Source organism: Varanus komodoensis, unplaced genomic scaffold (assembly GCF_004798865.1).
Source record: "Varanus komodoensis strain SLA01 unplaced genomic scaffold, ASM479886v1 scaffold30, whole genome shotgun sequence".
Lineage (NCBI taxonomy): Eukaryota > Metazoa > Chordata > Lepidosauria > Squamata > Varanidae > Varanus > Varanus komodoensis.
Window position 1 is genome coordinate 13,284,530 of NW_025335762.1, and position 17,559 is coordinate 13,302,088.

At 43.4% G+C, this 17,559-nt stretch overlaps 1 protein-coding gene across 1 annotated transcript in view; it reads right to left on the minus strand.

Annotated features, from left to right (window-relative positions):
- Positions 1-17,559, minus strand: part of KIRREL3 (kirre like nephrin family adhesion molecule 3) — a gene marked incomplete at its 5' end in the record, with an annotated part of 170,871 nt that overhangs the window by 125,429 nt on the left and 27,883 nt on the right. Inside the window, one exon of the mRNA XM_044437402.1 lies at positions 13,134-13,239. Coding sequence (XP_044293337.1) covers positions 13,134-13,239 — 106 coding nt within the window. The remainder of the gene's footprint in view (positions 1-13,133; positions 13,240-17,559) is intronic.

Here is a 17,559-nt window from a genome sequence, read left to right on the forward strand (position 1 = left end):
GTCCTACAGCCCCCAGCATTCTACAGCCAATATGTAGGACCCTTTCCGGCCCAAATACGTAGAAGATTGCACTTTAAGGCTGACATCATGTGCACATGGTGAAGTAAATCAAATGGAATCCAGCAAGACTTGCTTCTGAGTAAGCCAGTGTAAGATAGGCCTGCACACTTCACTAGATGGAACTCCATTTTAATGGACATTATTACTTCAGAAAACCTGCATTTTATTCTGGATCTAGTGTATTAACTTGGATAGGAGATGAACAGAATATTATGTATTACCTTTCCTCATTGAATTGCTCTAGCATGCTTTTCTTAAACTGTAACTTTTTTGTCACTATTTCAAACAGGCTATTAAGGTTTTCAGAGTCTATAAACCCAGTGATTAATTGATAAAACTAGGTGGATGAAGCTCTAACAATACTTAAATGGCTTAATTCAAACATATTTATCTTTGACTTCCCCACTGGTTTTCTTTGTAGATTTGGACTTGATGTTGCATCCATTTGACAAAAGCAAGTGGCAACCAGCATGTCTGAGAAATGTGCCACAAATAAGGATGGGCAAATGAGTTTTCCCACCTCTGTTCACATGGTCCTCCTTCTCTGCATTTTATCTTTGCAATAAAGAAGAATAACGCTGGGGCTGAGGGTCAGCAACTGATCCACAGTTACCCAGTGAGCGTCATGGCTGGGTAGGAACTAGAACCAGTCACAGTGGAAAATATTTGCAATTTGTGAAAACTTCATATCAAAAAACAAAAATTCTTGCCCATCTGTAGGTATGGGAGACCCAGGGATTCTTGTCCTCGCTGAGATCCTTTGAATTTTACTTAGAAGGTTTGTTTGCCTTGCACCCGGTTCTGTTTGTGTGTTTTTTTTTAATTCAAATGCACAAAGCAGACAACTACGTGCTGTATTCGGTAGGGAAGAGTGCGCACATTTGAAAAATGTACTTGGCGAGGCACACTTTCCCTACCGAATAAAGCATGCAATTGTTTATTTAAAAAGAAGAAGATAAAAAGATACACATTTTCAAGCGCCTATTACTTCTGAAATAAGCATTTTTGCAAATGTGATGGTAGTGTTGGGAATGTGAGTGCTTTCTTGGAAAATGCATTCATTTTCTCATCTGGGGTTGTGAACAGGGCAGGTTCTGATGCTCCACAAACCGAAACAAAGTTCTTGCACATTGCTCCTCATTTGCACTGTTCAAATCCAGTAAGTACAGCTTCCCTCAGCATGAGTAGAAGCAGGCTGCAACTTCCTGCCATGCAACTGTTGGAAAGATGTATGCTCTTATTTTTTGAAAAAAGCACTGAATAAAGGTCTCAGCCCAGTGAAGTCCAAGGGAAGGTTAGTGCACGCAATAGTGTACAGTAGTGTCTATTGAGCCAGGGAACAAGGCAGCAGAGAAGGTCCTCAGAGGATGACCTTAGTATACAGGTAGGGATCACTGGCCCCAAGCTATGGAGGTGCTCAAATCTGAACACCGGCACTTGGCACACTGGCCAGAAATACAATGGAAGCCAATGCAGATGCTTTGACCAGCTGACATTTCTGCAGCATTTTCAAAGGCAGCCCCAAAATGCCAGACATTGCAGGAATCCAACTAGGAGGTTACGAGACCATCATTAACTGTAACAAGTCTGTCTCTGTCCAGATAGGGTCACAGTTGGTACATCAACCCAAGTGCATACAAGGCAGTCTTATTTATTTATTTAAAGCTATTCTATACCATCCAACTACAACAGTCTCAGGACGATCTTACAGTAAAAGCAGATTAAAATAAAGCATAGCATCCAATAATTCCAATGAATAAAACCCACATTAAAACCTAATCAACCTTTAAAATAATGGGTGAATAAAAAGGTTTTATCCTGGCGCCAAAAGGAATACAGAGTTGGCACCAGGAGAACCTCTCTGGGGAGCGCATTCCACAGCTGGGGCGCCACCACAGAGAAGGCCCTTCTCCGGGTGGCCACCCTCCTAATCTCCTTCAAGGAGGGCTCCTGAAGAAGGAACTCTTAAGGGGTGGGGAGGCACATAGTCTTAGCCTTCAAGAGCACTCCCAGACTGAGATCTTTATCCTTTAGGGGGAATGCTGTTCTGTCCAAAACTTCAGCCAGTCGGGGAGACTGTCAGCTCTGGCTCTTCTACCAAGCTCAGAGGCTGGCTTTGCACACTCTCAGTGTTGTGATGAGGATCAGCTCAATAAAAAAATACAATAAAATATTAAGATGCATTCCAAGTGTTCTGCCACTGAAGGAAAATGCTAAGGAATACCTATTTTAAGAAAAATATACACTCAGAAATAAGCGTTTAAATACAAATGCTTTCTGCTGTGTGTTGACAGCTATCTGTGCCACGTGTCTCTTCAATTAAATCAACTCCTTTTATACAAGAATAGTAATCTCCTAAAATGACAGAAGGTTAATAGGCAATGCTTATATCTAGGACTGGCATTTCCAGTAAGTGGAAAACAAGTGATGTTTTGGCTGGGAAAGTCATTTGACATGGCAAAGTTTGGAATGATCTACTCCTTTATGTGGCAATCCGATTCATGCATACTCAGAAGCAAGTTCCATTGCATGTAATGGGGCTTACTCTTACATATGGGATATATGTATGTGTGTTTAGACTTACAGATTGCAGGCTTACAGCCTCATGCATGTCTACTCTAAAGAAAGGTCTGTTATGCTCAATAGGGCTTAGTTCTAGAGAAATATACAGGCCTTGTGACTCAGAAGTAAATCCCACAGAGTTCAACAAGACTTATGTAACTATTCTTAGGACTGCGGCCTTAGTCGGTGTTCAGGAATGATGAGAAAGGAGAAATGTACTTCAAGGAAAATGAAGGCATTTTCTTGGAATTAGCGATGTACAAAATGTATCTTGAGATACAGACTGCTGTTTAACTTACTGTTGTTAAATTTTAATAAAGTGGTCTTGGTGAAGTGTTCCTTTTTCTCGTGAAAAGGGAATATTCTTCTGCAAGTTAGCCTTCTCCAATCTGATGCCTTGCAGATGTTGTGATCTAGAACCCCAAACATTCCTGAGCATTGGCCATGCTGGTTGAGGTGAGCAGAAACTGAAATCTAGGGGGAAACATGATTATCATCATACAGCTCAGAGGATATACGAGACACCCTGTGTTTCATAGACTCCGGACTGTGCTTAGGTTTTAAGTGGGCTTTTGACAGCCTTAGTGCTAGCAGCAAAAATACTGCAAAAGACGTCACCAACAGACTGGTTTGTTTCCCTGCTGGGGCATTCATGTGGTACTCCAAAGAGCAAATTCTTTGACTGGAGAGGATGGGGCACATTCGTAATGAGAAGTGTGTGTCTGGAGGTGACCCATGCTCAGCAAAGCTGACTTTTCACCGAGATTGGCTGAGACTTCCTACAACAGAGGCCCAATCTCAGCTGGATATGCCATTGAATGAGAAATGGCATTGTGAGCTTTGTGGAAGGGTTAGGGTTCGACAGGACTGTGTTAGTAAGAATGCTGCCTATTTGTGCAGTTCAGAGTCACCACATATTTAAAGTTGCTGTCAAAAGAACTATATCCGTCTCACATTGTTCAGCAGCTTGATTCCCATCACTTGAGACACTTGACATTAGACAAAAGAATGTGTGTTGGGGACCTTGCTGGAAATACAATGCAGTCCCAGCAGGAGACTGAATAGAAAGCCCAACAGCATTTTCCTATGTTGTCTCCACAGTGGAAGTTGAGGGATGATGCAGAGGATGCTAGATGCAAAGAAAGCAAGGGTCTCTGGACAAGATGTGGGGAAAGAGGGGAAAGGGAGTAGCCCAGTGGGACATCAAACATGTTATTTATTTAATATATTTATATACTGCCCTTTTCCTGCAAGAAACCCAAGAAGGCTTCAAAAATTCTCCTTTCCCTCTCTATTTTACCCTCACAACAGCCCTGTGGGATAGGTTAGGATGAGAGTGAATGCCTGGCTCAAAATCACCCAGTGAGATCTATGGCTGAGCAGGAACTGAAATCCGAATCTTCTGAGCCCAGCCCAAGGCACTAACCATTGTGCCACCTTGGCTTTACCCACTGCGCAAGCCGAAATCTGTCTGTTTCACTTTTTCCAAACACCTTGAAGCCCAAATTTGCACCTTCCTCTTTCTGCACTGCTGTGTGAATGTTTTGGTAAACAGTCTACAGGAAAATCCACTCAAAATGGTCTTAATAGACCCATTTCTGTACACATTCCCTCAGATACATGCAATTTCTCCTAATATATGTGTTTTGGTATGCAGTTTTCCCTAATGTACTTTTTGTATACCATTTTCTCTGCTTTATGCATTCTGTATGTGTTTTTTCACTGGAGACCTGCATTGCAGAATTTGGAGAGATGAATTTTGGTTTGCAGAGCATGAGGCTGAAGAGTCTTTTTCAGACTGAGGGCTGAATTCCCTTTTGGGGAATGCTCATATTCCAGAAATTGTTTGGGCTGAAGGCTAAGGAGGTGGAGCCCAAAAGACCAGCGTATTGTCACTTAAAGCTCTTACTGCAAGTAGCTAAGCCTTATGAGAAGGATTTCACCCACTTAGAATGGAGAAAAGCCTGCTGAAGAACTAGGAAACCACCATGCACTGGGTGGGTCTCAGGCCAGGGAAAGGAATGTAGGTTTTTGGGGTGTCCTGGAGCGATAGAATGGGACCTGCCCAGGTCACATTTGGCCCCTGGGCCTGTGGTTCTGCACCCATGGCATAATTGTTGGGAATGTGCAAATTAAGTGGGCATATTAACACGAATGAGCCATACATTTCTCCTTTATCCCCACCTTCGGGTAGGGCTGAGAAAGCAACAATAAAAGCACCTCCTGCCTGAAATGCTGGGCAGCTGCATCCAGTCAGTTGAGGAAATGCGACACTTCCAAGGCTCTGACCTGGTCTGTGTGATTAAAATACAGAAGTACAAATCTGGCTGCTTCTGTTCTTCTTTCACATCACCGTAGTTGTTATTTGATGGCAACCTTTAATTGTTAAGCCTGCCAAAATATGCATATTATTATGCATCACACGGCAATCTTACTGTTGTTTTACATGCATGTAGAAGGGGTTGAATTTGTGCTCCTCCTTACACAGCTTGCATCCATGCCCCTTTCCTTCACCTTAGCCATGTCTATCTAATAGCAGAGACTAAATGCTTGAGAAAGTTGGATTATAGTATATTCTTATGAGTGGCTAGCACATGCTAGTTAGGGATAAAAACTTCATGTTTGTTCACAAAAGATGTGAGTCTGCCCTGTTCAAAGCCCAAATAAGATGGCAAAAGTCAGAATATGTTCACCAAAAATGTTCACAGACTGCTAGACATGTGCTCGCAAGTTTGGTGCGACATCCCCCAATTTAATTTTGTGCAAATTTGCTCTAACCTGAAGTTCCCACTTCAGTCCTCTGAGGAGCACTGTATCAATTAGAACATTTGCACAAATTTGGGCTCTTTGTTCCACTTTTGATTGCCCCTCAATCTGTGTAATTTTCCTATTCACACAGAGTCTGCAGTGATTGCAAACGCCAACATGAATTGTCCTGGAAGTCAAAGGTGAGATGATGTTCAGAGAATCCTGATGATGTCAAAATCACTTGTTCACCCTTCCCTAACCCAGGGTAGATTGTCATGCACAAATGCGCTCAAGCATCAAACTCTCAATGCTGGGCTTTCTGCACCAACGGAACTGCTAGCCAGAGGATGGAACTGCAAGTAGTTCGACAGTTTAATACCAGGAAATGACACCGGATTGACCGCCTTGTATCATCTGCTTCCCAGGACCAGGAGGAATCTTGGGTGCAGTGACCGCCCGCCATTCTCTTTGCTGTTTGCCCATGGACTGAGTACCTACAACTATCACTGAAGGAGGACGCACTAAGCATCAGACAGATTTTCTCCAGTGCCCAGGCAAGGTCCATGGAAAAGTTAGCTTCTCTGGAAATTTCTGTTGCTGAAGAACTTTTTACAACATGGTCTTTTTACTGGGCTGCAGCAACAAGATTTAAATTGCACAGCTGCTCACAGATGCAGCTCTGTAACAAGTCCCGACCTTTGGAGTTAATGCTCTGATGCACTTGGATAAACTCAAATTAAGAACCTCAACCCCAATGCAGACATAAGCACAAACTCTATCTGGGATGTGGCTGCATGGCAAACAGGAGGGCACCGAGGGGAAGACCAGACTGTACAGCTACAAATGTTGTTTGGAAGGAAATGACTGGGAGGGGCTCAAGAGGAATGAACATTTATCAGCTGGTGCTACAAGCAACTGGACAGGGTTTGCTTTCTTCCTAGGCTGCGCTTACTAAACGTCGGTCTCCAGGGAGTCGGGGAGATAGGCTCATCCTGGCTCACTGACAGCATCCTCGGCTGGGGATTGATGAATTGGCCCATTTCAGTTAGTTTTTTTTCAGATTTCAATTTCAGGTCATTCTGAATATTGTTTTTGTTTAGGTTTGTGTGAAAGATTATACATATTTTTCCTAAAACATGGTTTTTTTTGCACCAGTGGTTCTGTGTGTAGCTTTCTCTAATATATGCATTTTATATGTATGCTTGATTGGTGAATTCCATTGGAAAATGCAGAGGTAGACAAATTTTGAAGGATAACTGAGTTTTAGTTTACATAATGGTACATCTGCACGAAGCTAGGCAAGTTAGCATTAAATTTGAATCAAACTGATTTCTTCCCCATCCCTATCCTTAACAAATAGGATAACTTGTTAATCGGATGCCTAGTTAACCCTTTTTTCTGGGTTAACAGGTTCTAATTTTAGTTATCTGGTTTACTCTGTAGCATAAAAGGCAGTGGTACAACCTGAGGCCCTGCTATATTGGATTTTGCCTTCGGGCACCATTGTACAGTCTATACATAGCAAGGCACAAGAAGATAGCTTGGACATGAAAGGCAAAGGCTGAAAGAAACCCACAGATGTTACTGTGTGATTCCCCTGTGATGCACACAAATGCAGAAGCAAAGTCACTTCATTTTCAGATGAGAGTACAATTTATCTGGTTTACTATACTCTTTCCAGCAGAGGAGAAGGGGATCTGGAAGTCTGCAACTAGGGTTCAAAGGCAAGAGTGCTCCTCTGTTGGTTGTCCTATTTCATGGCAGATGCTGGATTCTGTGAGTGGACACAGGGTTGTACAGTGGTAGATGCAGTTCTAAAGTGCAGGAGGCCCACAATATCAGTGAGAAGTGCAGCTGCCAGATGAGGGACTATGGGCTCATATTCAGAAGCTTGGAGAGCAATCCTGCAGGAGAGCAATCCTGCATTGCTCTCCAAACTGGCTTAGAGCAATTGATGGGGCTTTCCAGATAAACCAGGAGAGTCCATTCACAAGCTTCACCTCTTCAAGTACTGCATCTGGTTCTCATACTGCCTGTGCCCCTTTATGACATCAATTCACTGGATGAATCTGAAGTTCACTCCTCAGGGACAGAGAGAAATGATACCTTAATGCAATTGAGTGGGCAGCTGCAGGATCCAAGGTGAAACCCCACTTGTGAAGGATTTCTGTCCTTCTGTCTTTCAGTCCATCTACCTCCACCTGGCATTTGGCAATCAATGGCATGCTCCCTAGGGATGGGTGAGGATTTTATCAGAGTTTCTTTTTGAGAAGATAACAACTGCCCTTACATTTGGGATAGAAATAATTTGCAATTAAAACTATAGAGGAGATTCTGAACTTCGAGATTTGTCTGTCTATGGTTTTGAGAATTTAGCAAATCCGGGATTTGAATCCCAGTAGAGTCAGCCATGTTACTTTAGAATTGGGATTGCCAATCCAGCCTCCCCTTCTCTTTAACAGCTACATGGCACTGATTACAATATATTCCTTTCCATGGGAATACCTGTCCTTAACAATTGGGTTTTTCCAGATGGGTTATGATTTTATTCCAGTTAGCTTTTGTAAAGATTTTTTTTAATCTGCAGTTTTGATCATATCCAGGACAGAAGAAACTTCATTAAAAATACAGAAGAAAATGAAACCCCACCATTTTTCCATCCCTATTGATACAGTTTTTATTAATTCTAATATTTTATTTAAACTATTTTAAATAATAAAATTATAAATATTATATTTGATTGATTGATTGCATTTATATACTACCCCAATAGCCCAGAGGGCTCTCTGGATGGTTTGCAAACATTAAAGCCCCAAATAACCCCCCCTCTGTCTATGGATGATGCATGCAGTCTTGACAGTCAAGAACCTTTAGCCTAGATCAGTCTTGCTAAACTGCATCGCATTGAGAGAACTGTCTTGAAATGACAGCACATATAAGCACATTTTAGCTTTAATACATCTAAACACTCAAGTGAGTTAAGGTTGTTGGCAGATGCCACAGCTATTCTCTGTCTATCTATCATAGCCATATACCTACGTGATTTAATGCTCTTGTTATCTTATAACCCTTATTGAATTGCCTTCCACTGCACTTCTCTTAGCGCCCATGAAGGCACAGGCTGATGTTTCTGTAGCGAGCCAGGGGTTTCTTATCTTGAAGTTCTGCTTTAAAACATGAAAGAAATATTCCCTCATAGCATACGTATTGACTTGATTCACACATAATACTTCTACACAGGGTTCCTCCCTGCACCCCTCTATCAAGGGTTTATCTGCCAGACAATAGAACAAACTCTGCTTTGTTATCTCAGTCCTTGGATTGCTTGTTTCAACCTCCTTCAACTGCTCCCGCTCCCAAATGGCTTTGTGATGATGTGATACTAGCACGTATAGCAAGCCACTCTTGCCCACCACTTTGATAGCCAGGCAAACCATTCCATGAAAAACCTACAGTTCAAGTTCACATGTAAGAACAACCCATTGTTAAATTGACTCAACAGCAATCCATGGCTTCTCTTTCTGTGTTGTTCATAGTTCTCAGATGGGTTCATCCATCGTGACAGCCCAGAATTCAATGACCCATATGTTAGAATTGTACAGTATGTGAACTAGATCACTGCATATAACTTGTTTTGTAGTTCCGCGGTGGCAGTCAAAACACTGAAGCCAGTATTACAGCAATCCCAACACTTAATATTTCCTATGATATGGCCACAGGTCCTTTATGTACTACTTTCTCCATAATATCTTTCTCTGGAAGCTGTTTTTTTCCAGTGTTTCTAATATGGCTAATAATGAGGGCCAGAAGTCAAAGCAAGTGCTCCACGTTCATGAGTGCACCAAAACAGAAAACTCCAGAGGTAGTTAAACAAGGGCTGTTCATGAAAGGTTATGCAATCTACATAATATAGTTTCTAATGAAACCCTCCACGGGGGGCGGGGGGTTGCCCAGTCAAAGAAAGCAAGAAACACCTCCCAGGTCTGATCACTTCCTGGCTTCCTGATTCATAAATGTAGGCCAGCTCTCCCTTAGCTGGTGCACTCCAGATATTTTGGACCACAGCACCCATAAGTACCACCCACTGGTTGGGGCTGACAGGAATTGCAGTGCAAAGCATATGGAGGGTACCATTTGGGGAGGCCGGAGCTGAGGCTCCAAATCATGGAACCTGCAGGCAGAGAAGAGTGAGAGCACAGGCAGCAGTGGACGACCAGAGAGAGAGGGAGAGAGAGAACACACAAGGCTGGGCTTCATGGGATATGCAATGTGCCGCAGCTGTGGAGACGGTTGGGGGAATGTGGCACCACAGAGACTCCTCCTCCCTTCATCAGATGAGCAGGCAGGAAGTCCATCCCTGCCCAGCCTTGTTTCACCAAATGGAAATCATACTGAATATGCATGGGCAGCATTCAGGCAAGCTGCCTTTCCACGTAGAGGGGGGCAAAGAGCAGGTGGTGGGTCGTGCAGGGAGGAGCCATACACCTTCCTTTCCTTCTGCACGATGGCTAGATCAGGGGACGTGCACTGCCTTACCTGCTGAGGCACGGCAGGCAGGGGAGCAGCTGCTCATCGTCACCTGCAAACCAGCTATCACGGATCTACTAAGCCAGGACTCCCAGGCTGATGATAGTGTCTGGGACAAGGTAGCAGCACTTGGCAGAAGCAGCAAAGAAAGTTACAACCAATGAAGCTAATGAAGTTGTCTATTCAGAATGTAAAAGACGACTCGGGAAACATAATAAAGCAAATCTCTCTCCATAATAGAATGCTCGTTCTGAACTGTGAGTTCTGCTAGTGGCATCTCCGAGCAGATGGTTCTGCTAGCTCACTGCCAGGGCTCTCTTAACAGCCACCACATGCTGGATCGAGAAGGAGCTGCAGCAGTGGCAGCTCCAATAAAAATGCACAGACGGCTGCAATGCTGAGACAATTGGAGCCCATTACCACATAACAATGCCATCAACACAAAGAGTGTCCACTGCACACCGGCAGGCTTGTCGTTGGCTTCATCTGCTCACCCTGGGGATCGAGTGGAGAACTCTGGAGGGGATCACTGTATTCTGGGAGGGGCAGCATTGTTTCTATACCCAAGCAATTCTGTGGATAGCCTGCTATTCAGTTCCTATGGGTTCAGAACTGGTTTGGCAAGGCAGCAAGAAATATGGAAAGTGGTTACTCACAGGGCCAGTCCCAGTCAATAATGCACCTTAAAATTCTTGAGAACATTTCAAGAGAAACTGTGTCACCAGGAGCTGTTGTAGCTTAGTGCCAGGAACACAAAGCCTCTTCAGTGTTGCTCCATGAGGTGAATAGAACCACTGGGGGCTACAGACTGGAACAGTCCATTGGGAGGGAAGGATTCTTTGGCTCTGGAGTGATTCTGCCTATCCAAACTGGCCACTGGACCTCATCACAGGCTTACTGATCAAGCTGAGATGAGTCTAAACATTCTGGCTGGTGCCAACTCCTGGCTCCCACCCCAAATTCTTTTTCCTGTCCTTTGCTTGATGGCCACGCATGGTTTAGCTTGGATAGGCAATGCCAGGTAAGTGTAGGGATGCACCAATGCTGGAAAGTCCAACTCTTCTGAGCTCAATGGACTTCCTACCTGCTTCCAGTTCAATGATTGGAAGTTGGTTGAGTCACGCTCCCCGCTTCCCATGGTCTCCCCTCTCTAAGAAGGGCCATGGTTTGCACAGTTTAAAAGTAATGCTAAGGAAATTTGCACGAACAGTGCTACTGACATACATTTATGCATTTTCTGCAAATTTCACAAACAGCTTAGTTTACATGAATTAGAATCCAGAAACCATTGTTCTAGTGGTACCTCTGCAAACTGGAACTAGAACTGCACAGATTTTGGATCCCATTTCAGTGGATGGCACAAAATTGCCTGATTTACACGAATATCTTCAAAGTTGAAAAATGACTCGCTGTGGTCCATCTTACAGATAGAAGTCTGCTAGCTGATTTGGCTCACAGAACATCAAGTCAGCACTAGGATGGGGCTAATGAGCCAGGATCTCTCTCTTTCTCTCTCTCTCTGTGCATGTGTCAAATTGTGAAAGTGCACTGGAAAGACATTAGGTCAGAATGACATAAAATCCGAAACAGTACAGAGAAAACAGAGAAGAGAAGCCAGGGGCACGTCTGTGATTGAACACCGCAACCTCTGCTGTGACTAAATGCTGTAACCTCTGTTCCTGAGATAAGCCAGTTGTTGCTCTTAGTGGCAAGGTTTGTTTGTAAGAGAAAGCAGGATGAAGAACTTTGGAAAAGAGCTCTGTGTTTAGCTACGCTTCTTTGTCATGCTTTGTACCATGTACACATTTCTGCCGGTCAACTGGGTGCTAACCCTTGAGACTCTCTCTCTCTCGTGATCTGACACATGTATGTGTGTTTCTGAAAGCCATTCTAATAAAGCCAGCAACTGGTATTCTTTACCTCTCAAAGTACCTGAGCTTTTTTTTTTTTTTTGATATTGAAAATTTTCACTACTCATCAGATTCTCACGTATGCCTAAGTTGAATGAATGGAGCTTCCACTTTGCAATTCCAGCTCCTACGAAAGAGACGCATTTGCATATCTCCCACAGGAGGTTGCACATATGTACCCTGTTTTGGACCACACACGAAGCATGAGGAGAGGAAGGAAGCCCAGTTTACGCATTTCCTCTCTCTCACTGCTTTCCTGGAACTGCTAACGCACTCAGACAGGGTCTGCTTCCCTTCCAAGCGACTGCCTGAAACCACTATTCCTATTTTGGAAGCAGCTATGGCTTTGTATCTTCCCAGAAATGCCACCTCATCAGACTGCATCCCTTTGACCAGTGATGCTGAAACTTTTACAGACCAAGTGCCCAAACTGCAACCCAAAACCCACTTATTTATAACAATGTGCCAACACTGCAGATTCAAATATGCCAGGAGGACAGCACAACATTAAAAGAATCTCAGTCTCTTAATTAGAACATCTCTTTGCTAAATCTTAGATATTAAATTTCAATTTTTCATAAGGAAACTCAAAGCTAAAATCTTATGTAAATAAAAATGAATGTATTAAAACTCACAGCCAGTCCAAGCAAATACCTCTCTCTCTCTCTCTTCCCCCATCCATCCTTGGCAGCACACTGACTGGCCATGCGAAAGCTCAGACGAGTCACAGCTAATGAGTCGCGGCTCGTGACGTCATTGCCTGGCACCAATAATCCTTTCTGAGCATGCACATGACCCCTATGTGCACTGTTACCTGATGCCCGGCTGCTGGGGCGATGCTGGGGCGACGTGGCTCGTGTGCCGACAGAGAGGGCCCTGTGTGCCCGCTGTGGCACCCGTGCCATAGGTTCACCACCACTGCCTTAGACTTTCTACCATGGACATCTTCAGGCTATAGCACTTCCTATGAAGACTGAAACAGAAGACTGAACTGGCGTTCATGACAAACGTTCAACTTATGCAATGGTTCAGTCAGCTCTCACTAGTAACCATTTAGCTAAAACAAACAAGCAAACAGCTCCACATGATCAGTGAACAAATCAGTACCAAGCAATTCTCTCATGGCAGGATGCCTGAAGAACTTGCACAACATTCTTGTTTTTAATTGATAGCTTTATGTTTCAATTTGATTCATATTGATTTTATTTGTGTTGCACGTCTTCCCGGGCACAATTGGCTATAGGGAAACTAATGAAGAGTGGAAAAACAGAACAGACAAACGGAAAAGCAAACAAAGCACATGGCAGTCCTGTTTGGAGCTCTTACCTGTATTGGGTGACTGCAGGGTTGGCCTTAGCAGAGCAGTGAAACTTTATGGTGTTGTCCTCAAGGACAGGCTGAGGTTCTACTGACAGATTGACGAGGGGTGGATCTGTAAAGAGACAGCAGCCAATCTATTAGCCATCACACCTCTGAGCGTGGAATCGTATCTTCCTGCTGTGTGGCTTCCATGCATTGTTTCGTAGCTGTGACGGATGGTGGTGCAGGAGCTAACCAGCAGGCCTTTTTGACCTTAGTGTGCTAAAAGTCTGGTTTTCTCAACATGAAATTACATTTTTGTAAACAAAAGATGGCTGCAAGAACACGTTTATGAGCAATTATTTCTGGTTCTCCAGAGTTTTTCCTGAGTGACTTTGGGAAGGTCATTTTGCTTCTGTGAGTCTCTGTCTCTCTGCGTATATGCACACAGAGGATTTGTTGACCCAGAGAGTTAACTCCACAGGCTGAAGATGGCAAGACTTTTCCTTTGCAGTGTGAAAGCTAATCTATACCGTCATCAGCATCACATGGTGTTATTTTTCCTGAACTAGACCACATGAGACCCTGAAAGGGAAGCTTATGCAGTAAGTTAGGGAAAAATCATTTTAAAATCTCATTTTAGATTTTGAAAGTCACTTTTATTTCATGTCTTCCCCTTAAAGCCACCCTTGTATTTGTTTTGTTGTAGCTTCATTCCTGTCAGTTTCATTTTTGTAGTTTTTACATTGACTTCAGTGGAGACCCGGCCTGTATGGTTTGTCTACAGCCTTACCCTTGTTATTTCTTATCTACATGGTATTAAAATGTGTCAGCAATCTACTACCTGATTGGTCGTCTTGCCTGCCAAATTGCAGTTAAGTTGAACCAAGAAACCCCATCATATTAATGATTAAATAAGCTTCCTATTACTTTCAGGAGAGACCCATCCTTTAGAGCGTGCATTTTTTAAAAGAAGTGTACATTTTCCAGCTGTAAATGGAAATTCATGAATCTGTGTACATTTTGAGAAAACAAGCATTTTTGAATCATTTGAGAACTGAACTGAAATGCTTGTCCATCCCTACTCTTAACTTTGCGGTTTACTATTTTAATGGCATTCACTTTTCAGATGAGAATGCTAATGCTAACTTCCAGATAGAGCAGTGAATGGGGTCCCATTTTGGGGGGAATGCTTAAAGAGGTGCTAAGTGATTTTCCTTCACTCTGGAAGCTGACTTATCCTGCAAGTTTGACAGTTCTGACAGCTTCCATTTCAATTCTGTAGAGAGGGCTCTTCATACTAAAAGAGTATTTAAAAAAACTCATTGCATGTCACTGTTGTTGTCCAGTTTTTGTAGTAGCAGGTCAGATCCTGCCCCCCACCCCAATGCATTTTATACACATGGAAGTCTGACACGAAGGATACTTCCAACCTTCATATTGTACCTCGATTATTCTAGAATGTTCTAGAATAATCATTCTGCATTATTCTAGAATGTTCTTTTTATTCCTTGAGTACCACAGATAAGTTGTTCTCTACATATATGAAGAGAAACTATGCAGTTTTTTTTATCACCACTTGGATGTCCAGGAGTGGGGGGAAATCCCCCCATCAATACAACCTATACCATGGCTGTGTTCAGACAATACAAAAGCCATGGTGTGATGCAGAAACCACAGAGCAAACCAATGTTTCTTATCATGATTTCAAAGCTCAGACTTACCATGTGAAATAGCATGACTGGGTTCAGAGAACATGACAGACCAACAATGGTAAAGAACCAGCATGGTTTGATGTGTTGTCTGAACCCATTCAATGTGTGTGTGTCTGTAGGAGGAAATGTATCAAAAGCCTGTGACTATTTATTGGTGGAATTTACTACAAGATTACAGCAAACAATATGGCTATTGTTTGATACAGAAATGTAATGATGAAGGAAAGTACAAGCAGGCTGTAGTATCTCCTCTGTCATGGGAGACAATTCTAAGTCTGAGGACAGATAACAACATATCAAGTGGTAACATACAATGATCCAAATGTGCTACAAAATGGTGAAGAGAATTCAAGCACATATGTGCATCCAACTGGCAATCCAGCAAAGACGTGTGTGCGTGCCCGCACACAGGTGGGTGAGTGCATGTACACACACTTGCTGGGGTATTACAATAGTCTAGTTTATACAGATCGCAGATGACATGATCAATCTGTTCCTGGACTGTCCTATGCCAGGTGACAGCTGGGAAATGACATGCAGTTCCCCAGTCTAAAATGCTTCCTATTTTTAGAAAAGTAGATACAAGGGAGCAGATTCTAACCTAACCATGAGACCATGTGCTTGCAGGTTTTTGCTGCATAGGCATTAAACAAATGCACAAGCAAACATGCTCAGATAAACAGATGTCATACCTACAGCTTGCAGGCTGAAATGGTATAGTTCAGAACCATGCAGTATAGCCTCTGTTGCAACCTGCAAGCAGCAACTTACACACAGGGTCATATGCACCGATTCCAGCTATGGAATATTCCTGGTGTCAAACAGCAGTCTTTGAATAGTCAGCAGATGGCTCTTCTTTATAAGCAAGATGCCTTCAACAGTCTTGGGCAGGGGGGTGGGGGCAGGCTTCCCTAATTTGTAAACCATTCACCAAATCTTCAACATGTAGCCCTTCAGCCACTTTGGACTGTCTGTCTGTCTGTCTGTCTGTCTGTCTGTCTCTTTCTTTACAAAAAGAAGAGAAGAGAAGAGAAGAGAAGAGAAGAGAAGAGAAGAGAAGAGAGAAAAATAGGCCAAAGTGGCTGAAGGGCTACATATTGAAGCTGGTGAAGAGGGGGTTAATTCCTGTGTGGCAAATTAAGTTGTCACAGAGAAAATGTGAAGCAGGAGGCTCTTGTCATGCAACAGATCTGTTCCCTCTGTACTGTTTGAGCCAGATGGGCTCAATTTCCCAATTGTGTTCTGGCTGACACAATTGCTGGAGGCGGATGCTCCATTATGCACTGTTTGGCATCTTGTACCAACTGAGAACTAATCCATGAGCCCTGCTGGTGGGCAGGTCAGGAAGAAATAGCATAAACACATACACACAGAAAATCAACACAAAACTATCAAAGCAGAGGGCGTCATGGCTTGGAGTCCCATATATACATCCATTCGGAGAAAAACATCATTATGGAGGCTAAGCTGGGTTCATAGAAGACCTGTGAAGTTGAGCTTAACAAAATGCACATTTTGTCTGCACTGAGGCCATTGCAAGGCACGGAAAGGGGGAAGGAGAAGCGGGATGCCTGTGGAAGCCAGAGTGGGGAGAAAGATGGGGAAATTCTGTGCATGGTGAAGCAAGGTCACCGTCACACCTATAGCTGAAACCTGGGTCTCATGTATGGATGAGGAGGCACTTCAGAAGACTCCATGCATCACCTTCCATTGTCATCCTCAGGGCCACCGAAGAAGAGAAGGTTTCAGGGCGGCTGCTGCTGCTAGCAGTGGACGGATCATAAGAAACAAGAAGAGACGTGCTGGATCGGCCCAAGGACCCAACTAGCCCAGCCATCTGTGGCCAAACAGCTGCTTGTTCCAGGTGGCATCACTTAAGTGACAGTGATATGAGGGAAGTGGCCAAGTGAAATTGGCCAATATCAAGTGAAATTGATATTGGCAGAGGCACATTCACTGTATACGCTGTGCCTCACTTTTCGTTTATTCCACTCTCAATAATCTGTATGAATTCTGAACCCAGTGAGGAGGATTTTGCATGAGGTGACTGTCTCTGGAGTTGCCCGATGTAATTGTATCTCTCTTAAGTCCTAGTTGGTTCAATAGATTTCTTCTAAGTTTAACCAACACTGGATACAGTCCCTGGTGCTGGACCAGTAGTAGCCTCTTCACACATGCAACCCACCTCTGGTACTGTGATGAACCTGTTCGGTTCAAACCTGCCATACTCCCCACTTATCTGAAAAGGTGTCCTTGGAGATCCATCAGGTGCCCTGTATGTGCAGCACAATCCTGTGCAAGCCTCAAAAATCCTGTGGGATTATTCCCAGGTGAGTGTGCACAGTAATGTCGACTGAAAGAATTCAACACTTCCTCCAATATAAATATTCAAAAAGGAGAAAATACTCCCAGGTCAAGAAGGCCCATTATCTTTCCTCACCTCCTCTGGATCTTCACCATCTTCTCCCACCAGACAGAAATGCCTAAGCCAACCTGCATTTAATGTGCATGTAACCATACAGATGAGAGTAAAGGGTGGCTGCAAATCCCATTTAAGGAAATGAAATTCAGTGCTTTGAACCGTTCCCATTTAACACTGCACTGTGTAATAGTTTCAGGGGCATGTGCTAATTTGAAAATGGCATTTATACTCTTTCATCACCCTAAACTTCTCTGCCAAGTCCTTATTGGTGTCATGGGTCCTTCAGCTTTTAAGGCTCCTGCTTTTTTTGTTTCCC